The 26,271-nt window shown below is 52.1% G+C and overlaps 1 protein-coding gene across 2 annotated transcripts in view; it reads left to right on the forward strand.

The window, feature by feature from the left end:
- LOC144677525 (epithelial membrane protein 3-like) overlaps window positions 1–26,271 on the forward strand; it is a 27,744-nt gene extending 1,473 nt beyond the window's left edge. For both annotated transcript variants that reach the window (XM_078537601.1, XM_078537600.1), the window contains exons 2-5: window positions 1–57; window positions 2,609–2,720; window positions 2,992–3,132; window positions 25,787–26,271. The exon at window positions 1–57 is cut by the window's left edge. In XM_078537601.1, coding sequence (XP_078393727.1) covers window positions 1–57; window positions 2,609–2,720; window positions 2,992–3,132; window positions 25,787–25,950 — 474 coding nt within the window. In that variant the 3' untranslated portion in view covers window positions 25,951–26,271. The remainder of the gene's footprint in view (window positions 58–2,608; window positions 2,721–2,991; window positions 3,133–25,786) is intronic.

Genomic DNA, 26,271 nt, shown 5'->3' on the forward strand with positions numbered 1-26,271 from the left:
CTGTTAGTTATTCACCTCGCTGCCCTCATCCTCCTCTACATATCAACCATCGACAACGTAAGCAAGTGTTCACCCTCATTTCACAGTGTGGTATCGCATCCAAAACCTTCAGGCCCGGGTTCCCCTCCCTGTGCGACCTCCCAGCGTTTGACAGGGACAGTGTAGAGGGAGCTTTACTCTGCATCTAACACCGTGCTGTACCTGTCCTGGGAGTGTTTGATGGGGTCAGTGTAGAGGGAGCTTTACTCTGTATCTAACCCCGTGCTGTACCTGTCCTGGGAGTGTTGGATGGGGACAGTGTAGAGGGAGCTTTACTCTGTATCTAACCCCGTGCTGTAACTGTCCTGGGAGTGTTTGATGGGGACAGTGTAGAGGGAGCTTTACTCTGTATCAAACCCCGTGCTGTACCTGTCCTGGGAGTGTTTGATGGGACGGTGTAGACGGAGCTTTAATCTGTATCTAACCCCGTGCTGTACCTGTCCTGGGAGTGTTTGATGGGGACAGTGTAGAGGGAGCTTCACTCTGCATCTAACCCCGTGCTGTACCTGTCCTGGGAGTGTTTGATGGGGACAGTGTAGAGGGAGCTTTACTCTGTATCTAACCCCGTGCTGTACCTGTCCTGGGAGTGTTTGATGGGGACAGTGTAGAGGGAGCTTTACTCTGTATCTAACCCCGTGCTGTACCTGTCCTGGGAGTGTTGGATGGGGACAGTGTAGAGGGAGCTTTACTCTGTATCTAACCCCGTGCTGTACCTGTCCTGGGAGTGTTTGATGGGGACAGTGTAGAGGGAGCTTTACTCTGTATCTAACCCCGTGCTGTACCTGTCCTGGGAGTGTTTGATGGGGACGGTGTAGAGGGAGCTTTACTCTGTATCTAACCCCATGCTGTACCTGTCCTGGGAGTGTTCAATGTGGAAGGTGTAGAAGGAGCTTTACTCTGTATCTAACCCCGTGCTGTACCTGTCCTGGGAGTGTTTGATGGAGACAGTGTAGAGGGAGCTTTACTCTGTATCTAACCCCGTGCTGTACCTGTCCTGAGAGTGTTTGATGGGGACAGAGCAGAGGGAGCTTTACTCTGTATCTAACCCCGTGCTGTACCTGTCCTGGGAGTGTTGGATGGGGACAGTGTAGAGGGAGCTTTACTCTGTATCTAACCCCGTGCTGTACCTGTCCTGGGAGTGTTTGATGGGGACGGCGTAGAGGGAGCTTTACTCTGTATCTAACCCCGTGCTGTACCTGTCCTGGGAGTGTTTGATGGGGACAGTGTAGAGGGAGATTAACTCTGTATCTAACCCCGTGCTGTACATGTCCTGGGAGTGTTTGATGGGGACGGTGTAGAGGGAGATTTACTCTGTATCTAACCCCGTGCTGTACCTGTCCTGGGAGTGTTTGATGGGGACAGTGTAGAGGGAGCTTTACTCTGTATCTAACCCCGTGCTGTAACTGTCCTGGGAGTGTTTGATGGGGACAGTGTAGAGGGAGATTTACTCTGTATCTAACCCCGTGCTGTACCTGTCCTGGGAGTGTTGGATGGGGACAGTGTAGAGGGAGCTTTACTCTGTATCTAACCCCGTGCTGTACCTGTCCTGGGAGTGTTGGATGGGGACGGTGTAGAGGGAGATTTACTCTGTATCTAACCCCATGCTGTATCTGTCCTGGGAGTGTTCAATGTGGAAGGTGTAGAAGGAGCTTTACTCTGTATCTAACCCCGTGCTGTACCTGTCCTGGGAGTGTTTGATGGGGACAGTGTAGAGGGAGATTTACTTTGTATCTAACCCCGTGCTGTACATGTCCTGGGAGTGTTTGATGGGGACAGTGTAGAGGGAGCTTTACTCTGTATCTAACCCCTTGCTGTACCTGTCCTGGGAGTGTTTGATGGGGACGGTGTATACGGAGCTTTAATCTGTATCTAACCCCGTGCTGTACCTGTCCTGGGAGTGTTTGATGAGGACAGTGTAGAGGGAGATTTACTCTGTATCTAACCCCGTGCTGTACATGCCCTGGGAGTGTTTGATGGTGACAGTGTAGAGGGAGCTTTACTCTGTATCTAACCCCGTGCTGGACCTGTCCTGGGAGTGTTTGATGGGGACAGTGTAGAGGGAGCTTTATTCTGTATCTAACCCCGTGCTGTACATGTCCTGGGAGTGTTTGATGGGGACAGTGTAGAGGGAGATTTACTCTGTATCTAACCCCGTGCCGTACCTGTCCTGGGAGTGTTTGATGGGGACAGTGTAGAGGGAGATTTACTCTGTATCTAACCCCGTGCTGTACCTGTCCTGGGAGTGTTGGATGGGGACAGTGTAGAGAGAGCTTTACTCTGTATCTAACCCCGTGCTGTACCTGTCCTGGGAGTGTTTGATGGGGACGGTGTAGAGGGAGATTTACTCTGTATCTAACCCCGTGCTGTACCTGTCCTGGGAGTGTTTGATGGGGACGGTGTAGAGGGAGCTTTACTCTGTATCTAACCCCGTGCTGCACCTGTCCTGGGAGTGTTCAATGTGGAAGTTGTAGAAGGAGCTTTACTCTGTATCTAACCCCGTGCTGTACCTTTCCTGGGAGTGTTTGATGGGGACGGAGTCTGAGTGAAGTTGTTTGTCTCTCATTCACAGTCTTGGTGGTTTTACACTGACGAGAGAACCCGTGATCTATGGAGTGAGTGTATGTACATTAAAGCTGAACAAACCTGGAGCTGCACCCGCATTTTGGCATCTCATGGTGAAGGTGAGAGTGAAAAACATTCTGCATTGTTTCAGTGAAATAAGCGGGAGATGGAATGGGCCTCCTCCTGTTCCTGTGTAACAGGCTCGAGGGGCTGAATGGGCCTCCTCCTGTTCCTGTGTAACAGGCTCGAGGGGCTGAATGGGGCCTCCTCCTGTTCCTGTGTAACAGGCTTGAGGGGCTGAATGGGCCTCCTCCTGTTCCTGTGTAACAGGCTCGAGGGGGCTGAATGGGCCTTTTCTGAAGTTTTGAACACCATATTCTCTCCCTCCAGAATGGCTCCATGCCTCTCAAGCCTTGATGGTTCTGGCTGTACTTTTCTCGAGCGCTTCGTTTATTATCTTCCTGTGTCAGCTGTACACATTGAGGAAAGGAAGCCTCTTCTATGCAACTGGACTGTTTCAAATCTTCGCTGGTGAGTGGCCATCGAAGACCCTCCCACTAATCTCCTAACTCTCCCATCGAAGACCATCCCTCTAATCCCCTAACCCTCCCATCGAAGACCATCCCTCTAATCCCCTAACTCCCCCATCGAAGACCATCCCTCTAATCACCTAACTCTCCCATCGAAGACCCTCCCTCTAATCCGCTAACTCTCCCATCGAAGACCCTCCCTCTAATACCCTAACTCTCCCATCGAAGACCATCCCTCTAGTCCCCTAAACCTCCCATCGAAGACCCTCCCTCTAATCCCCTAACTCTCCCATCGAACACCATTACTCAAATCCGCGAACTCTACCATCGAAGACCGTTACTCAAATCCACCATCTCTCCCATTGAAGACCATTAATCTAATTCACCAACTCTCCCATCGAAGACCATTCCTCTAATTCCCTAATTCCCCCAATAAAATCATCCCTCTAATCCGCTAACTCGCCAATCGATGACCATCCCTCTAATCCCCTAACCCTCCTATCGAAGACCATCCCTCTCATCCCCTAACACCCCCAGCAAAGACCCTCCCTCTAATCCCCTCACTTACCCATCGAAGACCCTCCCTCTAATCCCCTAACTCTCCCATCGAATACCCATCCCCCTAATCCCCTAACTCCCCCATCGAAGACCATCCCTCTAATCCCTTAACTCTCCCATCGAAGACCATCCCTCTAATCCCCTAACTCTCCCATCGAAGAACCTCCCTCTCATCCCCTAACTCTCCCATCGAAGACCATCCCTCTAATCCCCTAACTGTCCCATCGAAGACCATCCCTCTAATCCCCTAACTCTCCCATCGAAGACCATCCCTCTAATCCTCTAACTCTCCCATCAAAGACGCTCCCTCTAATCCCCTAACCCTCCCATGGAAGACCATCCCTCTAATCCCCTAACTCCACTGTTGAAGACCATCCCTCTAATCCCATAACTCTCCCATCGAAGACCATCCCTCTAATCCCCAAACTCTCCCAGCGAAGACCATCCCTCTAATCCCCTAACTCCACTGTTGAAGACCATCCGTCTAATCCCCTAACTTTCCCATCGAAGACCATCCCTCTAATCTCCTAACTTGCCCATCGAACACCATCCCTCTAATCCCCTAACTCACCCATCGAAGACCATCCCTTTAATCCCCTCATTCTACAATTGAAGACCATCCCTCTAATCCCCTAACCCTCCCATCGAAGACCATCCCTCTCATCACCTAACACCCCCATCAAAGACCCTCCATCTAATCCCCTAACTCCCCCCATCGAAGACCCTCTCTCTAATCCCCTAACTCTTCCATTGAAGACCATCCCTCTAATCCCCTAACTCTCCCATCAAGGCCCCTCCCTCTCATCCCCTAACCCTCCCATCGAAGACCATCGCTCTAATCCCCTAACTCTCCCATTGAAGACCAACCCTCTAATCCCCTAACACCCCCATGGAAGACCATCCCTCTAATCCCCTAATCCTCCAATCGAAGACCATCCCTCTAATCCCCTAACTCTCCCATCGAAGACCATCCCTCTAATCCCCTAAATCTCCCATCGAAGAACGTCCCTCTAATCCCCTAACTCCCCCATCGAAGACCATCCCTCTAATCGCTTAACCCTCCCATCGAACACCATCCCTCTAATCCCCTAACTCCCCCATCGAAGACCATCCCTCTAATCCCCTAACTCCCCCATGGAAGAACATCCCTCTAATCCCCTAACTCCCCCATCGAAGACCATTCCACTAATCCCCTAACTCACCCATCGAAGACCCTCCCTCTAATCCCCTAACTCTCCCAATAAGACCATCCCTCTAATCCCCTAACTCCCCCATCGAAGACCATCCCTCTAATCCCCTAACCCTCCCACCGAAGACCATCCCTCTAATCCCCTAACTCTCCGATCGAAGACCATCCCTCTAATCCCCTAACCCTCCCATCGAAGAACATCTCTCTAATCCCCTAACCCTCCCATCGAAGACCATCCCTCTAATCCCCTAACGCTCCCATCGAAGACCCTCCCTCTAACCCCCTAACTCCCCCAGTCGAACAGCATCCGTCTAATCCCCTAACTCCCCCATCGAAGACCATCCCTCTAATCCCCTAAATCCCCCATCGAAGACCATTCCTCTAATCCCCTAACTCTAGTCCCCTAACTCTCCCATTGAAGACCCTCCCTCTAATCCCCTAACCCTCCCATCGAAGGCCCTCCCTGTAATCCCCTAACTGCCCCATCGAAGATCATCCCTCTAATCCCCTAACTCCCCATCGAAGACCATCCCTCTAATCCCCTAACTGCCCCATCGAAGATCATCCCTCTAATCCCCTAACTCCCCATCGAAGACCATCCCTCTAATCCCCTAACTCCCCATCGAAGACCATCCCTCTAATCCCCTAACCCTCCAATCGAAGACCATCCCTCTAAACCCCTCACTCTCCCATCGAAGACCATCCCTCTAATCCCCTAACTCCCCATCGAAGACCATCCCTCTTATCCCCTAACTCCCCCATCGAAGACCATCCCTCTAATCCCCTAACTCCCCATCGAAGACCATCCGTCTAATCCCCTAACTCTCCCATCAAAGACCATCCCTCTAATACCCTCACTCTCCCATCAAAGACCATCCCTCTAATCCCCTAACCCTCCAATCGAAGACTATCCCTCTAAACCTCTCACTCTCCCATCGAAGAACATCCCTCTAATCCCCTAACTCCCCCATCGAAGACTCTCCTTCCTATCCCCTAACTCTCGCAATAAGCCCATCCCTATAATCCCCTAACTCCCCCATCGAAGACCCTCCTTCTAATCCCCTAACTCTCCCAATAAAACCATCCCTCTAATCCCCTAACCCCCGCATCGAAGACCATCCCTCTCATTCCCCTAACTCTCCCAACGAAGACCATCCCTCCAATCCCCAAACCCTCCCATCAAAGACCATCCCTCTAATCCCCTAACCCTCCCATTGAAGACCAACCCTCTAATCCCCTAACACCCCCATGGAAGACCATCACTCTAATCCACTAACCCTCCCATCGAAGACAATCCCTCTAATCCCCTAACTCTCCCATCGAAGACCATCCCTCTAATCCCCTAAATCTCACCTCGAAGAACGTCCCTCTAATCCCCTAACTCCACCATCGAAGACCATCCCTCTAATAGCTTAACCCTCCCATCGAACACCATCCCTCTAATCCACTAACTCCCCCATGGAAGACCATCCCTCTAATCCCCTAACCCTCCCATCGAAGACCATCCCTCTAATCCCCTAACTCTCCCATCGAAGACCATCCCTCTAATCCCCTAAATCTCCCATTGAAGAACGTCACTCTAATCCCCTAACTCCCCCATCGAAGACCATCCCTCTAATAGCTTAACCCTCCCATCGAACACCATCCCTCTAATCCACTAACTCCCCCATCGAAGACCATCCCTCTAATCCCCTAACTCCCCCATGGAAGAACATCCCTCTAATCCCCTAACTCCCCCATCGAAGACCATCCCTCTAAACCCCTAACTCACCCATCGAAGACCATCCCTCTAATCCCCTAACTCTCCCAATAAGGCCATCCCTCTAATCCCCTAACTCCCCCATCGAAGACCATCACTCTAATCCCCTAACCCTCCCACCGAAGACCATCCCTCTAATCCCCTAACTCTCCCATCGAAGACCATCCCTCTAATCCCCTAACCCTCCCATCGAAGAACATCTCTCTAATCCCCTAACTCCCCCATGGAAGAACATCCCTCTAATCCCCTAACTCCCCCATCGAAGACCCTCCTTCTAATCCCCTAACTCTCCCAATAAGACCATCCCTATAATGCCCTAACACCCCATCGAAGACCCTCCTTCTAATCCCCTAACTCTCCCAATAAAACCATCCCTCTAATCCCCTAACTCCCGCATCGAAGACCATCCCTCTCATTCCCCTAACTCTCCCAACGAAGACCATCCCTCCAATCCCCGAACCCTCCCATCAAAGACCATCCCTCTAATCCCCTAACCCTCCCATTGAAGACCAACCCTCTAATCCCCTAACACCCCCATGGAAGACCATCCCTCTAATCCCCTAACCCGCCCATCGAAGACCATCCCTCTAATCGCCTAACTCTCCCATCGAAGACAATCCCTCTAATCCCCTAAATCTCCCATCGAAGAACGTCTCTCTAATCCCCTAACTCCCCCATCGAAGACCATCCCTCTAATAGCTTAACCCTCCCATCGAACACCATCCCTCTAATCCACTAACTCCCCCATCGAAGACCATCCCTCTAATCCGCTAACTCCCCCATGGAAGAACATCCCTCTAATCCCCTAACTCCCCCATCGAAGACCATCCCTCTAAACCCCTAACTCACCCATCGAAGATCCTCCCTCTAATCCCCTAACTCTCCCAATAAGGCCATCCCTCTAATCCCCTAACTCCCCCATCGAAGACCATTCCTCTAATCCCCTAACCCTCCCACCGAAGACCATCCCTCTAATCCCCTAACTCTCCCATCGAAGACCATCCCACTAATCCCCTAACCCTCCCATCGAAGAACATCTCTCTAATCCCCTAACCCTCCCATCGAAGACCATCCCTCTAATCCCCTAACGCTCCCATCGAAGACCCTCCCTCTAACCACCTAACTCCCCCAGTCGAACAGCATCCCTCTAATCCCCTAACTCCCCCATCGATGACCATCCCTCTAATCCCCTAAATCCCCCATCAAAGACCATTCCTCTAATCCCCTAACTCTAGTCCCCTAACTCTCCCATCGAAGACCCTCCCTCTAATCCCCTAACCATCCCATCGAAGGCCCTCCCTCTAATCCCCTAACTCCCCCATCGCAGACCATCCCTCTAATCCCCTAACTCCCCCATCGAAGATCATCCCTCTAATCCCCTAACTCCCCATCGAAGACCATTCCTCTAATCACCTAACTCCCCCATCGAAGATCATCCATCTAATCCCCTAACACCCCATCGAAGACCATCCCTCTAAGCCCCTAACCCTCCAATCGAAGACCATTCCTCTAAACCCCTCACTCTCCCATCGAAGACCATCCCTCTATCTCCCTTACTCTCCCATCGAAGACCATCCCTCTAATCCCCTAACTCACCATCGAACACCATCCTTCTAATCCCCTAACTCTCCCATCAAAGCCCCTCCCTGTCATTCCCTAACCCTCCCATCGAAGACCATCCCTCTAATCCCCTAACTCTCCCATTGAAGACCAACCCTCTAATCCCCTAACACCACCATGGAAGACCATCCCTCTAATCCCATAACCCTCCCATCGAAGACCATCCCTCTAATCCCCTAACTCTCCCATCGAAGACCATCCCTCTAATCCCGTAAATCTCCCATCGAAGAACGTCCCTCTAATCCCCTAACTCCCCCATCAAAGACCATCCCTCTAATCCCCTAACTCCCCCATCGAAGACCATCCCTCTAATCCCCTAACTCCCCCATTGAAGACCATCCCTCTAATCCCCTAACTCCCCATCGAAGACCATCCCTCTTATCCCCTAACTCCCCCATCGAAGACCATCCCTCTAATCCCCTAACTCCCCATCGAAGACCATCCGTCTAATCCCCTAACTCTCCCATCAAAGACCATACCTCTAATCCCCTCACTCTCCCATCAAAGACCATCCCTCTAATCCCCTAACCCTCCAATCGAAGACTATCCCTCTAAACCCCTCACTCTCCCATCAAAGACCATCCCTCTAATCCCCTAACTCCCCCATCGAAGACCATCCCTCTAATCCCCTAACTCCCCCATCGAAGACCCTCCTTCTAATCCCCTAACCCTCCCAATAAGACCATCCCTATAATCCGCTAACTCCCCCATCGAAGACCCTCCTTCTAATCCCCTAACTATCCCAATAAAACCATCCCTCTAATCCCCTAACTCCCGCATCGAAGTCCATCCCTCTCATTCCCCTAACTCTCCCAATGAAGACCATCCCTCCAATCCCCGAACCCTCCCATCAAAGACCATCCCTCTAATCCCCTAACCCTCCCATTGAAGACCAACCGTCTAATCCCCTAACACCCCCATGGAAGACCATCCCTCTAATCCCCTAACCCTCCCATCGAAGACCATCCCTCTAATCCCCTAACTCTCCCATCAAAGACCATCCCTCTAATCCCCTAAATCTCCCATCGAAGAACGTCCCTCTAATCCCCTAAATCCCCCATCGAAGACCATCCCTCTAATAGCTTAACCCTCCCATCGAACACCATGCCTCTAATCCACTAACTCCCCCATCGAAGACCATCCCTCTAATCCCCTAACTCCCCCATGGAAGAACATCCCTCTAATCCCCTAACTCCCCTATCGAAGACCCTCCTTCTAATCCCCTAACTCTCCCAATAAGACCATCCCTATAATCCCCTAAACCCCCATCGAAGACCCTCCTTCTAATCCCCTAACTCTCCCAATAAAACCATCCCTCTAATCCCCTAACTCCCGCATCGAAGACCATCCCTCTCATTCCCCTAACTCTCCCAACGAAGACCATCCCTCCAATCCCCGAACCCTCCCATCAAAGACCATCCCTCTAATCCCCTAACCCTCCCATTGAAGACCAACCCTCTAATCCCCTAACACCCCCATGGAAGACCATCCCTCTAATCCCCTAACCCTCCCATCGAAGACCATCCCTCTAATCCCCTAACTCTCCCATCGAAGACCATCCCTCTAATCCCCTAAATCTCCCATCGAAGAACGTCCCTCTAATCCCCTAACTCCCCCATCGAAGACCATCCCTCTAATAGCTTAACCCTCCCATCGAACACCATCCCTCTAATCCACTAACTCCCCCATCGAAGACCATCCCTCTAATCCCCTAACTCCCCCATGGAAGAACATCCCTCTAATCCCCTAACTCCCCCATCGAAGATCCTCCCTCTAATCCCCTAACTCTCCCAATAAGGCCATCCCTCTAATCCCCTAACTCCCCCATCGAAGACCATTCCTCTAATCCCCTAACCCTCCCTCCGAAGACCATCCCTCTAATCCCCTAACTCTCCCATCGAAGACCATCCCTCTAATCCCCTAACCCTCCCATCGAAGAACATCTCTCTAATCCCCTAACCCTCCCATCGAAGACCATCCCTCTGATCCCCTAACGCTCCCATCGAAGACCCTCCCTCTAACCCCCTAACTCCCCCAGTCGAACAGCATCCCTCTAATCCCATAACTCCCCCATCGAAGACCATCCCACTAATCCCCTAAATCCACAATCGAAGACCATTCCTCTAATCCCCTAACTCAAGTCCCCTAACTCCCCCATCGCAGACCATCCCTCTAATCCCCAAACTCCCCCATCGAAGATCATCCCTCTAATCCCCTAACTCCCCATCGAAGACCATCCCTCTAATCACCTAACTCCCCCATCGAAGATCATCCCTCTAATCCCCTAACCCTCCCATCGAAGACCATCCCTCTCATCACCTAACACCCCCATCAAAGACCCTCCATCTAATCCCCTAACTCCCCCCATCGAAGACCCTCTCTCTAATCCCCTAACTCTTCCATTGAAGACCATCCCTCTAATCCCCTAACTCTCCCATCGAATACCCATCGCCCTAATCCCCTAACTCCCCAATCGAACACCATCCCTCTAATCCCCTAACTCTCCAATCGAAGACCATCCCTCTAATCTCCTAACTCTCCCATCGAAGAACCTCCCTCTCATCCCCTAAATCTCCCATCGAAGACCATCCCCCTAATCCCCTAATTCTCCGATCGAAGACCATCCCTCTAATCCCCAAACTCTCCCATGGAAGACCATCCCTCTAATCCCCTAACTCTCCCATCGAAGACAATCCCTCTAATCCCCTAACTCGCCCATCGAAGACCATCCCTCTAATCCCCTAACTCTCCCATCGAAGACCGTCCCTCTAATCCCCTAACCCTTCCATGGAAGACCATCCCTCTAATCCCCTAACTCCACTATTGAAGAACATCCTTCTAATCCCCTAACTCTCCCATCAAAGCCCCTCCCTGTCATTCCCTAACCCTCCCATCGAAGACCATCCCTCTAATCCCCTAACTCTCCCATTGAAGACCAACCCTCTAATCCCCTAACACCACCATGGAAGACCATCCCTCTAATCCCATAACCCTCCCATCGAAGACCATCCCTCTAATCCCCTAACTCTCCCATCGAAGACCATCCCTCTAATCCCGTAAATCTCCCATCGAAGAACGTCCCTCTAATCCCCTAACTCCCCCATCAAAGACCATCCCTCTAATCCCCTAACTCCCCCATCGAAGACCATCCCTCTAATCCCCTAACTCCCCCATTGAAGACCATCCCTCTAATCCCCTAACTCCCCATCGAAGACCATCCCTCTTATCCCCTAACTCCCCCATCGAAGACCATCCCTCTAATCCCCTAACTCCCCATCGAAGACCATCCGTCTAATCCCCTAACTCTCCCATCAAAGACCATACCTCTAATCCCCTCACTCTCCCATCAAAGATCATCCCTCTAATCCCCTAACCCTCCAATCGAAGACTATCCCTCTAAACCCCTCACTCTCCCATCATAGACCATCCCTCTAATCCCCTAACTCCCCCATCGAAGACCATCCCTCTAATCCCCTAACTCCCCCATCGAAGACCCTCCTTCTAATCCCCTAACCCTCCCAATAAGACCATCCCTATAATCCGCTAACTCCCCCATCGAAGACCCTCCTTCTAATCCCCTAACTATCCCAATAAAACCATCCATCTAATCCCCTAACTCCCGCATCGAAGTCCATCCCTCTCATTCCCCTAACTCTCCCAATGAAGACCATCCCTCCAATCCCCGAACCCTCCCATCAAAGACCATCCCTCTAATCCCCTAACCCTCCCATTGAAGACCAACCGTCTAATCCCCTAACACCCCCATGGAAGACCATCCCTCTAATCCCCTAACCCTCCCATCGAAGACCATCCCTCTAATCCCCTAACTCTCCCATCAAAGACCATCCCTCTAATCCCCTAAATCTCCCATCGAAGAACGTCCCTCTAATCCCCTAAGTCCCCCATCGAAGACCATCCCTCTAATAGCTTAACCCTCCCATCGAACACCATGCCTCTAATCCACTAACTCCCCCATCGAAGACCATCCCTCTAATCCCCTAACTCCCCCATGGAAGAACATCCCTCTAATCCCCTAACTCCCCTATCGAAGACCCTCCTTCTAATCCCCTAACTCTCCCAATAAGACCATCCCTTTAATCCCCTAAACCCCCATCGAAGACCCTCCTTCTAATCCCCTAACTCTCCCAATAAAACCATCCCTCTAATCCCCTAACTCCCGCATCGAAGACCATCCCTCTCATTCCCCTAACTCTCCCAACGAAGACCATCCCTCCAATCCCCGAACCCTCCCATCAAAGACCATCCCTCTAATCCCCTAACCCTCCCATTGAAGACCAACCCTCTAATCCCCTAACACCCCCATGGAAGACCATCCCTCTAATCCCCTAACCCTCCCATCGAAGACCATCCCTCTAATCCCCTAACTCTCCCATCGAAGACCATCCCTCTAATCCCCTAAATCTCCCATCGAAGAACGTCCCTCTAATCCCCTAACTCCCCCATCGAAGACCATCCCTCTAATAGCTTAACCCTCCCATCGAACACCATCCCTCTAATCCACTAACTCCCCCATCGAAGACCATCCCTCTAATCCCCTAACTCCCCCATGGAAGAACATCCCTCTAATCCCCTAACTCCCCCATCGAAGACCATCCCTCTAAACCCCTAACTCACCCATCGAAGATCCTCCCTCTAATCCCCTAACTCTCCCAATAAGGCCATCCCTCTAATCCCCTAACTCCCCCATCGAAGACCATTCCTTTAATCCCCTAACCCTCCCTCCGAAGACCATCCCTCTAATCCCCTAACTCTCCCATCGAAGACCATCCCTCTAATCCCCTAACCCTCCCATCGAAGAACATCTCTCTAATCCCCTAACCCTCCCATCGAAGACCATCCCTCTGATCCCCTAACGCTCCCATCGAAGACCCTCCCTCTAACCCCCTAACTCCCCCAGTCGAACAGCATCCCTCTAATCCCATAACTCCCCCATCGAAGACCATCCCTCTAATCCCCTAAATCCACAATCGAAGACCATTCCTCTAATCCCCTAACTCAAGTCCCCTAACTCCCCCATCGCAGACCATTCCTCTAATCCCCAAACTCCCCCATCAAAGATCATCCCTCTAATCCCCTAACTCCCCATCGAAGACCATCCCTCTAATCACCTAACTCCCCCATCGAAGATCATCCCTCTAATCCCCTAACCCTCCCATCGAAGACCATCCCTCTCATCACCTAACACCCCCATCAAAGACCCTCCATCTAATCCCCTAACTCCCCCCATCGAAGACCCTCTCTCTAATCCCCTAACTCTTCCATTGAAGACCATCCCTCTAATCCCCTAACTCTCCCATCGAATACCCATCGCCCTAATCCCCTAACTCCCCAATCGAACACCATCCCTCTAATCCCCTAACTCTCCAATCGAAGACCATCCCTCTAATCTCCTAACTCTCCCATCGAAGAACCTCCCTCTCATCCCCTAAATCTCCCATCGAAGACCATCCCCCTAATCCCCTAATTCTCCGATCGAAGACCATCCCTCTAATCCCCAAACTCTCCCATGGAAGACCATCCCTCTAATCCCCTAACTCTCCTATCGAAGACAATCCCTCTAATCCCCTAACTCGCCCATCGAAGACCATCCCTCTAATCCCCTAACTCTCCCATCGAAGACCGTCCCTCTAATCCCCTAACCCTTCCATGGAAGACCATCCCTCTAATCCCCTAACTCCACTATTGAAGAACATCCATCTAATCCCCTAACTCTCCCATCGAAGACCATCCCTCTAATCTCCTAACTCCCCCATCGAACAACATCCCTCTAAACCCCTAACTCTCCCATCGAAGACCATCCCTCTAATCTCCTAACTCCCCCATCGAACACCATCCCTCTAATCCACTAACTCTCCCATCGAAGACCATCCCTCTAATCCCCTAATCCTCCCATGGAAGACCATCCCTCTAATCCCCTCACTCTCCCATTGAAGACCATCCCTCTATCTCCCTAACTCTCCCATCGAAGACCATCCCTCTAATCCCCTAACTCACCATCGAAGACCATCCCTCTAATCCCCTAACTCTCCCATCAAGGCCCCTCCCTCTCATCCCCTAACCCTCCCATCGAAGACCATCGCTCTAATCCCCTAACTCTCCCATTGAAGACCAACCCTCTAATCCCCTAACACCCCCATGGAAGACCATCCCTCTAATCCCCTAACCCTCCAATCGAAGACCATCTCTCTAATCCCCTAACTCTCCCATCGAAGACCATCCCTCTATTCCCCTAAATCTCCCATCGAAGAACGTCCCTCTAATCCCCTAACTCCCCCATCGAAGACCATCCCTCTAATCGCTTAACCCTCCCATCGAACACCATCCCTCTAATCCCCTAACTCCCCCATCGAAGACCATCCCTCTAATCCCCTAACTCCCCCATGGAAGAACATCCCTCTAATCCCCTAACTCCCCCATCGAAGACCATTCCTCTAATCCCCTAACTCACCCATCGAAGACCCTCCCTCTAATCCCCTAACTCTCCCAATAAGACCATCCCTCTAATCCCCTAACTCCCCCATCGAAGACCATCCCTCTAATCCCCTAACCCTCCCACCGAAGACCATCCCTCTAATCCCCTAACTCTCCGATCGAAGACCATTCCTCTAATCCCCTAACCCTCCCATCGAAGAACATCTCTCAAATCCCCTAACCCTCCCATCGAAGACCATCCCTCTAATCCCCTAACGCTCCCATCGAAGACCCTCCCTCTAACCCCCTAACTCCCCCAGTCGAACAGCATCCGTCTAATCTCCTAACTCCCCCATCGAAGACCATCCCTCTAATCCCCTAAATCCCCCATCGAAGACCATTCCTCTAATCCCCTAACTCTAGTCCCCTAACTCTCCCATTGAAGACCCTCCCTCTAATCCCCTAACCCTCACATCGAAGGCCCTCCCTGTAATCCCCTAACTGCCCCATCGAAGATCATCCCTCTAATCCCCTAACTCCCCATCGAAGACCATCCCTCTAATCCCCTAACTCCCCCATCGAAGATCATCCCTCTAATCCCCTAACACCCCATCGAAGACCATCCCTCTAATCCCCTAACACTCCAATCGAAGACCATCCATCTAAAACCCTCACACTCCCATCGAAGACCATCCCTCTATCTCCCTAACTCTCCCATCGAAGACCATCCCTCTAATCCCATAACTCACCATCGAAGACCATCCTTCTAATCCCCTAACTCTCCCATCAAAGCCCCTCCCTCTCATTCCCTAACCCTCCCATCGAAGACCATCCCTCTAATCCCCTAACTCTCCCATTGAAGACCAACCCTCTAATCCCCTAACTCTCCCATCGAAGACCATCCCTCTAATCCCGTAAATCTCCCATCGAAGAACGTCCCTCTAATCACCTAACTCCCCCATCGAAGACCATTCCTCTAATCGCTTAACCCTCCCATCAAAGACCATCCCTCTAATCCCCTAACTCCCCCATCGAAGACCATCCCTCTAATCCCCTAACTCCCCCATTGAAGACCATCCCTCTAATCCCCTAACTCCCCCATCGAAGACCATCCCTCTAATCCCCTAACTCACCCATCGAAGACCCTCCCTCTAATCCCCTAACTCTCCCAATAAGACCATCCCTCTAATCCCCTAACTCCCCCATCGAAGACCATCCCTCTAATCCCCTAACCCTCCCACCGAAGACCATCCCTCCAATCCCCTAACTCTCCCATCGAAGACCATCCCTCTCATTCCCTAACCCTCCCATCGAAGACCATCCCTCTAATCCCCTAACTCTCCCATTGAAGACCAACCCTCTAATCCCCTAACACCACCATGGAAGACCATCCCTCTAATCCCATAAACCTCCCATCGAAGACCATCCCTCTAATCCGCTAACTCTCCCATCGAAGACCATCCCTCTAATCCCGTAAATCTCCCATCGAAGAACGTCCCTCTAATCCCCTAACTCCCCCATCGAAGACCATCCCTCTAATCGCTTAACCCTCCCATCGAAGACCATCCCTCTAATCCCCTAACTCCCCCATCGAAGACCATCCCTCTAATCCCCATCTCCCCCATTGAAGACCATCCCTCTAATCCCCTAACTCCCCATCGAAGACCATCCCTCTTATCCCCTAACTCCCCCATCGAAGACCATCCCTCTAATCCCCTAACTCCCCATCGAAGACCATCCCTCTAATCCCCTAACTCTCCCATCAAAGACCATCCCTCTAATCCCCTCACTCTCCCATCAAACACCATCCCTCTAATCCCCTAACCCTCCAATCGAAGACTATCCCTCTAAACCCCTCACTCTCCCATCATAGACCATCCCTCTAATCCCCTAACTCCCCCATCGAAGACCATCCCTCTAATCCCCTAACTCCCCCATCGAAGACCCTCCTCCTAATCCCCTAACTCTCGCAATAAGACCATCCCTATAATCCCCTAACTCCCCCATTGAAGACCCTCCTTCTAATCCCCTAACTCTCCCAATAAAACCATCCCTCTAATCCCCTAACTCCCGCATCGAAGACCATCCCTCTCATTCCCCTAACTCTCCCAACGAAGACCATCCCTCCAATCCCCGAACCCTCCCATCAAAGACCATCCCTCTAATCCCCTAACCCTCCCATTGAAGACCAACCCTCTAATCCCCTAACACCCCCATGGAAGACCATCCCTCTAATCCCCTAACCCTCCCATCGAAGACCATCCCTCTAATCCCCTAACTCTCCCATCGAAGACCATCCCTCTAATCCCCTAAATCTCCCATCGAAGAACGTCCCTCTAATCCCCTAAGTCCCCCATCGAAGACCATCCCTCTAATAGTTTAACCCTCCCATCGAACACCATCGCTCTAATCCAATAACTCCCCCATCGAAGACCATCCCTCTAATCCCCTAACTCCCCCATGGAAGAACATTCCTCTAATCCCCTAACTCCCCCATCGAAGACCATCCCTCTAAACCCCTAACTCACCCATCGAAGACCCTCTATCTAATCCCCTAACTCTCCCAATAAGGCCATCCCTCTAATCCCCTAACTCCCCCATCGAAGACCATCCCTCTAATCCACTAAACCTCCCACCGAAGACCATCCCTCTAATCCCCTAACTCTCCCATGGAAGACCATCCCTCTAATCCCCTAACCCTCCCATCGAAGAACATCTCTCTAATCCCCTAACCCTCCCATCGAAGACCATCCCTCTAATCCCCTAACGCTCCCATCGAAGACCCTCCCTCTAACCCCCTAACTCCCACAGTCGAACAGCATCCCTCTAATCCCCTAACTCCCCCATCGAAGACCATCCCTCTAATCCCCTAAATCCCCCATCGAAGACCATCCCTCTAATCCCCTAACTCCCCCATCGAAGATCATCCCTCTAATCCCCTAACACCCCATCGAAGACCATCCCTCTAAGCCCCTAACCCTCCAATCGAAGACCATCCCTCTAAACCCCTCACTCTCCCATCGAAGACCATCCCTCTATCTCCATAACTCTCCCATCGAAGACCATCCCTCTAATCCCCTAACTCACCATCGAAGACCATCCTTCTAATCCCCTAACTCTCCCATCAAAGCCCCTCCTTGCCATTCCCTAACCCTCCCATCGAAGACCATCCCTCTAATCCCCTAACTCTCCCATTGATGACCAACCCTCTAATCCCCTAACACCACCTTGGAAGACCATCCCTCTAATCCCATAACCCTCCCATCGAAGACCATCCCTCTAATCCCCTAACCCTCCCATCGAAGACCATCCCTCTAATCCCCTAACTCTCCCATCGAAGACCATCCCTCTAATCCCGTAAATCTCCCATCGAAGAACGTCCCTCTAATAACCTAACTCCCCCATCGAAGACCATCCCTCTAATCGCTTAACCCTCCCATCAAAGACCATCCCTCTAATCCCCTAACTCCCCCATCGAAGACCATCCCTCTAATCCCCTAACTCCCCCATTGAAGACCATCCCTCTAATCCCCTAACTCCCCCATCGAAGACCATCCCTCTAATCCCCTAACTCACCCATCGAAGACCCTCCCTCTAATCCCCTAACTCTCCCAATAAGACCATCCCTCTAATCCCCTAACTCCCCCATCGAAGACCATCCCTCTAATCCCCTAACCCTCCCACCGAAGACCATCCCTCCAATCCCCTAACTCTCCCATCGAAGACCATCCCTCTCATTCCCTAACCCTCCCATCGAAGACCATCCCTCTAATCCCCTAACTCTCCCATTGAAGACCAACCCTCTAATTCCCTAACACCACCATGGAAGACCATCCCTCTAATCCCATAAACCTCCCATCGAAGACCATCCCTCTAATCCCCTAACTCTCCCATCGAAGACCATCCCTCTAATCCCGTAAATCTCCCATCGAAGAACGTCCCTCTAATCCCCTAACTCCCCCATCGAAGACCATCCCTCTAATCGCTTAACCCTCCCATCGAAGACCATCCCTCTAATCCCCTAACTCCCCCATCGAAGACCATCCCTCTAATCCCCTAACTCCCCCATTGAAGACCATCCCTCTAATCCCCTAACTCCCCCATCGAAGACCATCCCTCTAATCCCGTAACTCCCCCATCGAAGACCATCCCTCTAATCCCCTAACCCTCCCACCGAAGAACATCCCTCCAATCCCCTAACTCTCCCATCGAAGAACATCCCTCTAATCCCCTATCCCTCCCATCGAAGAACATCCCTCTAATCCCCTAACCCTCCAATCGAAGACCATCCCTCTAAACCCCTCACTCTCCCATCGAAGACCATCCCTCTAATCCCCTAACTCCCCATCGAAGACCATCCCTCTTATCCCCTAACTCCCCCATCGAAGACCATCCCTCTAATCCCCTAACTCCCCATCGAAGACCATCCGTCTAATCCCCTAACTCTCCCATCAAAGACCATCCCTCTAATCCCCTAACTCCCCCATTGAAGAGCATCCCTCTAATCCCCTAACCCTCCAATCGAAGACTATCCCTCTAAACTCCTCACTCTCCCATCAAAGACCATCCCTCTAATCCCCCAACTCCCCCATCGAAGACCATCCCTCTAATCCCCTAACTCACCCATCGAAGACCCTCCTTCTAATCCCCTAACTCTCCCAATAAGACCCTCTCTATAATCCCCTAACTCCCCCATCGAAGACCCTCCTTCTAATCCCCTAACTCTCCCAATAAGACCATCCATCTAATCCCCTAACTCCCGCATCGAAGACCATCCCTCTCATTCCCCTAACTCACCCAACGAAGACCATCCCTCCAATCCCCGAACCCTCCCATCAAAGACCATCCCTCTAATCCCCTAACCCTCCCATTGAAGACCAACCCTCTAAACCCCTAACACCCCCATGGAAGACCATCCCTCTAATCCCCTTACCCTCCCATCGAAGACCATCCCTCTAATCCCCTAACTCTCCCATCGAAGACCATCCCTCTAATCCCCTAAATCTCCCATCGAAGACCATCCCTCTAATCCCCTAACTCCCCCATGGAAGAACATCCCTCTAATCCCCTAACTCCCCCATCGAAGACCATCCCTCTAATCCCCTAACTCACCCATCGAAGACCCTCCCTCTAATCCCCTAACTCTCCCAATAAGACCATCCCTCTAATCCCCTAACTCCCCCATGGAAGACCATCCCTCTTATCCCCTAACGCTCCCATCGAAGACCCTCCCTCTAACCCCCTAACTCCTCCAGTCGAACAGCATCCCTCTAATCCCCTAACTCCCCCATCGAAGACCATCCCTCTAATTCCCTAAATCCCCCATCGAAGACCATTCCTCTAATCCCCTAACTCTAGTCCCCTAACTCTCCCATCGAAGACCCTCCCTCTAATCCCCTAACCATCCCATCGAAGGCCCTCCCTCTAATCCCCTAACTCCCCCATCTCATACCATCCCTCTAATCCCCTAACTCCCCCATCGAAGATCATCCCTCTAATCCCCTAACTCCCCATCGAAGACCATCCCTCTAATCCCCTAACTCCCCCATCGAAGACCATCCCTCTATCTCCCTAACTCTCCCATCGAAGACCATCCCTCTAATCCCCTAACTCACCATCGAAGACCATCCCTCTAATCCCCTAACTCTCCCATTGAAGACCAACCCTCTAATCCCCTAACACCACCATGGAAGACCATCCCTCTAATCCCATAACCCTCCCATCGAAGACCATCCCTCTAATCCCCTAACTCTCCCATCGAAGACCATCCCTCTAATCCCCTAAATCTCCCATCGAAGAACGTCCCTCTAATCCCCTAACTCCCCCATCGAGGACCATCCCTCTAATCACTTAACCCTCCCATCGAAGACCATCCCACTAATCCCCTAACTCCCCCATCGAAGACCATCCCTTTAATCCCCTAACTCCCCCATTGAAGACCATCCCTCTAATCCCCTAACTCCCCCATCGAAGACCATCCCTCTAATCCCCTAACTCACCCATCGAAGACCCTCCCTCTAATCCCCTAACTCTCACAATAAGACAATCCCTCTAATCCCCTAACTCCCCCATCGAAGACCATCCCTCTTCCCCTAACCCTCCCACCGAAGACCATCCCTCCAATCCCCTAACTCTCCCATCGAAGACCATCCCTCTAATCCCCTAACCCTCCAATCGAAGACCATCCCTCTAAACCCCTCACTCTTCCATCGAAGACCATCCCTCTAATCCCCTAACTCCCCATCGAAGACCATCCCTCTTATCCCCTAACTCTCCAATTGAAGACCATCCCTCTAAACCCCTGACTCTCCCATCGAAGACCATCCCTCTAATCCCCTAACTCCCCATCGAAGACCATCCCTCTAATCCTCTAACTCCCCCATCGACGACCATCCCTCTAATCCCCTAACTCCCCCATCGAAGACCCTCCTTCTAATCCCCTAACTCTCCCAATAAGACCATCCCTCTAATCCCCTAACTCCCCCATCGAAGACCCTCCTTCTAATCCCCTAACTCTCCCAATAAGACCATCCCTCTAATCCCCTAACTCCCGCATTGAAGACCATCCCTCTATTCCCCTACATCCCCCATCGAAGACCATTCCTCTAATCCCCTAACTCTAGTCCCCTAACTCTCCCATGGAAGACGCACCCTCTAATCCCCTAACCCTCCCATCGAAGGCCCTCCCTCTAATCCCCTAACTCCCCATCGAAGACCATCCCTCTAATCCTCTAAATCCCCCATCGAAGACCATCCCACTAATCCCCTAACTCCCCCATCGAAGACCCTCCTTCTAATCCCCTAACTCTCCCAATAAGACCATCCCTCTAATCCCCTAACTCCCCCATCGAAGACCCTCCTTCTAATCCCCTAACTCTCCCAATAAGACCATCCCTCTAATCCCCTAACTCCCGCATTGAAGACCATCCCTCTATTCCCCTACATCCCCCATCGAAGACCATTCCTCTAATCCCCTAACTCTAGTCCCCTAACTCTCCCATGGAAGACCCACCCTCTAATCCCCTAACCCTCCCATCGAAGGCCCTCCCTCTAATCCCCTAACTCCCCCATCGCAGACCATCCCTCTAATCCCTTATCTCCCCATCGAGGACCATCCCTCTAATCCCCTAACTCCCCCATCGAAGACCATCCCCCTAATCCCCTAACTCCCCATCGAAGACCATCACTCTAATCCCCTAACTCCCCATCGAAGACCATCCCTCTAATCCCCTAACTCTCCCATCGAAGACCATCCCTCTAATCCCCTAACACCCCCATCGAAGACCATCCCTCTAATCCCCTAACTCCCCCATCGAAGACCATTCCTCTAATCCCCTAACTCTCCCATCGAAGACCATCCCTCTATTCCCCTAACTCTCCCATCGAAGACCATTCCTCTAATCCCCTAACTCTCCCATCGAAGACCATCCCTCTAAGCCCCTAACTCTCCCATCGAAGACCATCCCTCTAATCCCCTAACTCTCCCATCGAAGACCATCCCTCTATTCCCCTAAATCCCCCATCGAAGACCATTCCTCTAATCCCCTAACTCTAGTCCCCTTACTCTCCCATCAAAGACCCTCCCTCTAATCCCCTAACCCTCCCATCGAAGACCCTCCCTCTAATCCCCTAACTCTCCCAATAAGACCATCCCTCTAATCCCCTAACTCCCCCATCGAAGACCATCCCTCTAATCCCCTAACCCTCCCATCGAAGACCATCCCTCTAATCCCCTAACTCTCCCATCGAAGACCATCCCTCTAATCCCCTAACCCTCCCATCGAAGAACATCCCTCTAATCCCCTAACCCTCCCATCGAAGACCATCCCTCTAATCCCCTAACGCTCCCATCGAAGACTCTCCCTCTAACCCCCTAAATCCCCCAATCGAAGAGCATCCCTCTAATCCCCTAACTCCCCCATCGAAGACCATCCCTCTAATCCCCTAAATCCCCCATCGAAGACCATTCCTCTAATCCCCTAACTCTAGTCCCCTAACTCTCCCATCGAAGACCCTCCCTCTAATCCCCTAACCCTCCCATCGAAGGCCCTCCCTCTAATCCCCTAACTCCCCCATCTCAGACCATCCCTCTAATCCCCTAACTCCCCATCGAGGACCATCCCTCTAATCCCCTAACTCTCCCATCGAAGACCATCCCTCTAATCCCCTCACTCTCCAATCGAAGACCATCCCTCTAATCCCCTAACCCTCCAATCGAAGACCATCCCTCTAAACCCCTCACTCTCCCATCGAAGACCATCCCTCTAATCCCCTAACTCCCCATCGAAGACCATCCCTCTAATCCCCTAACTCCCCCATCGAAGACCATCCCTCTAATCCCCTAACTCCCCATCGAAGACCATCCGTCTAATCCCCTAACTCTCCCATCGAAGACCATCCATCTAATCCCCTCACTCTCCCATCAAAGACCATCCCTCTAATCCCCTAACCCTCCCATCGAAGACCATCCCTCTAATCCCCTAACTCCCCATCGAAGATCATCCCTCTAATCCCCTTACTCCCCATCAAAGACCATCTCTCTAATCCCCTAACTCCCCCATCGAAGACCATCCCTCTAATCCCCTAACCCTCCCATCAAAGACCATCCCTCTCATTCCCCTAACTCTCCCATCGAAGACCATCCCTCTAATCCCCTAACCCCCCCATCGAAGACCATCCCTCTAATCCCCTAACCCTCCCATCGAAGACCATCCCTCTAATCCCCTAACTCCCCCATCGAAGACCATTCCTCTAATCCCCTAACTCTCCCATCGAAGACCATCCCTCTATTCCCCTAAATCCCCCATCGAAGACCATTCCTCTAATCCCCTAACTCTAGTCCCCTAACTCTCCCATCGAAGACCCTCCCTCTAATCCCCTAACCCTCCCATCGAAGGCCCTCCCTGTAATCCCCTAACTCCCCCATTGCAGACCATCCCTCTAATCCCCTAACTCCCCATCGAGGACCGTCCCTCTAATCCCCTAACTCCCCCATCGAAGACCATCCCTCTAATCCCCTAACCCCCCATCGAAGACCATCCCTGTAATCCCCTAACTTTCCCATCGAAGACCATCCCTCTAATCCCCTACCTCTCCCATCGAAGACCATCCCTCTAATCCCCTAACTCCCTAATCGCAGACCATCCCTCTAATCCCCTAACTCCCCATCGAAGACCATCCCCCTAATCCCCTAACTCCCCCATCGAAGACCATCCCTCTAATCTCCTAACTCCCCATCGAAGACCATCCCTCTAATCCCCTAACTCTCCCATCGAAGACCATCGCTCTAATCCCCTAACAGCCCCATCGAAGACCATCCCTCTAATCCCCTAACTCTCCCATCGAAGACCATCCCTCTAATCCCCTAACTCTTCCATCGAAGACCAACCCTCTAATCCCCTACCACCCCCATCGAAGTCCATCCCTCTAATCCCCTAATTCTCCCGTCGAATACCATCCCTCTAATCCCCTAACTCTCCCATCGAAGACCATCCCTTAATCCCCTAACACCCCAATCAAAGACCATCCCTCTAATCCCCTAACTCCCCCATCGAAGACCATTCCTCTAATCCCCTAACTCTCCCATCGAAGACCATCCCTCTATTCCCCTAAATCCCCCATCGAAGACCATTCCCCTAATCCCCTAACTCTAGTCCCCTTACTCTCCCATTGAAGACCCTCCCTCTAATCCCCTAACCCTCCCATCGAAGGTCCTCCCTCTAATCCCCTACCTCCCCCATCGAAGACCCTCCCTCTAATCCCCTAACTCCCCATCAAAGACCATCCCTCTACTCCCCTAACTCCCCCATCGAAGACCATCCCTATAATCCCCTAACTCCCCATCGAAGACCATCCCTCTAATCCCCTAACTCTCCCATCGAAGACCCTCCCTCTAATCCCCTAACTCTCCCATCGAAGACCATCCCTCTAATCCCCTAACTCCCGTATCCAAGACCATCCCTCTAATCCCCTAATTCCTCATCGAAGACCCTTCCTCTAATCCCCTAACTCTCCCATCGAAGACCATCCCTCTAATCCCCTAACTCTCCCATCGAAGACCATCCCTCTAATCCCCTTACCCTCCCATCGAAGACCATCCCTCTAATCCCCTAACTCTCCCATCGAAGACCATCCCTCTAATCCCCTAACTCTCCCATCGAAGACCATCCCTCTAATCCCCTTACCCTCCCATCGAAGACCATCCCTCTAATCCCCTAACTCTCCCATCGAAGACCATCCCTCTAATCCCCTAACTCTCCCATCGAAGACCATCCCTCTAATCCCCTAACTCTCCCATCGAAGACCATCCCTCCAATCCCCTAACTCTCCCATCGAAGACCATCCCTCTAATCCCCTTACCCTCCCATCGAAGACCATCCCTCTAACCCCCTAACTCTCCCATCGAAGACCTGCCCTCTAATCCCCTAACCCTCCCATCGAAGACCATCCCTGCAACTCCCTAACTCCCCCATCGAAGACCATCCCTCTAAAGCACAAACTCACTCATTGAAAACCATTCCCCAAATCCCTTAATGCTCCAGTGGACTAGGGTTTGTCGGTACCGAGGGAGACGGGACCCTCTCGGTCCATGTGGGTGAGGGTGGTTGGGTATGGAGGGGAGACGGGAGTCTCTCCGTCCCTGTGTGTGAGGGTGGGCGGGTACCGATGGAGTCGGGAGCCTCTCGGTCCCTGTGGGTGAGGGTGGGTGAGTACCGAGGGGGACGGGAGCCTCACGGTCCCTGTGGGTGAGGGTGGGTGGGTATGGAGGGGAGACGGGAGTCTCTCCGTCCCTGTGTGTGAGGGTGGGCGGGTACCGAGGGAGACGGGAGCCTCTCCGTCCCTGTGGGTGAGGGTGGGCGGGTACCGAGGGAGACGGGTGCCTCTCGGTCCCTGTGGGTGAGGGTGGGTGGGTACCGAGGGAGACGGGAGCCTCTCGGTCCCTGTGGGTGAGGGTGGGTGGGTACCGAGGGAGACGGGAGCCTCTCGGTCCCTGTGGGTGAGGGTGGGTGGGTACCGAGGGAGACGGGAGCCTCTCGGTCCCAGTGGGTGAGGACCGGAGACTCACGCGTTGCTAATTGCCTTGTCTTCCCTCTCCAGCACTCTGCGTGATGACAGCAGCCCTCATCTTCACTCTCCATGTTGAAGATATACATGAACAGCCAGAGGGAAGCTATGGTTACAGTTTTATCCTGGCCTGGGTTGCCTTCCCCATTACCCTGTGCAGTGGTATCATGTACATCCACCTTCGAAAGCTCCAGTAACCTGGGACATCAGGCCCTGTCTCCAAGGCAGAGCCTCTCACTATCACACACACTCTCACTCTCTCTGTCTCTCTGCATTCCCCTCAGGTAGTAGACCACACTCTATCTACAAACACCATAATCCAGGCCGACACTCCCCCCCGGTGCCAGTACTGAGGGAGTGCCGCACTGTCAGAGGGTCAGTACTGAGGGAGTGCTGCACTGTCGGAGGGTCAGTACTGAGGGAGTGCTGCACTGTCAGAGGGTCAGTACTGAGGGAGTGCTGCACTGTCAGAGGGTCAGTACTGAGGGAGTGCCGCACTGTCAGAGGGTCAGTAGTGA

The sequence above is a fragment of the Cetorhinus maximus genome, unplaced genomic scaffold (assembly GCF_964194155.1).
Source record: "Cetorhinus maximus unplaced genomic scaffold, sCetMax3.hap1.1 HAP1_SCAFFOLD_2634, whole genome shotgun sequence".
NCBI classification, from domain to species: Eukaryota; Metazoa; Chordata; class Chondrichthyes; order Lamniformes; family Cetorhinidae; genus Cetorhinus; species Cetorhinus maximus.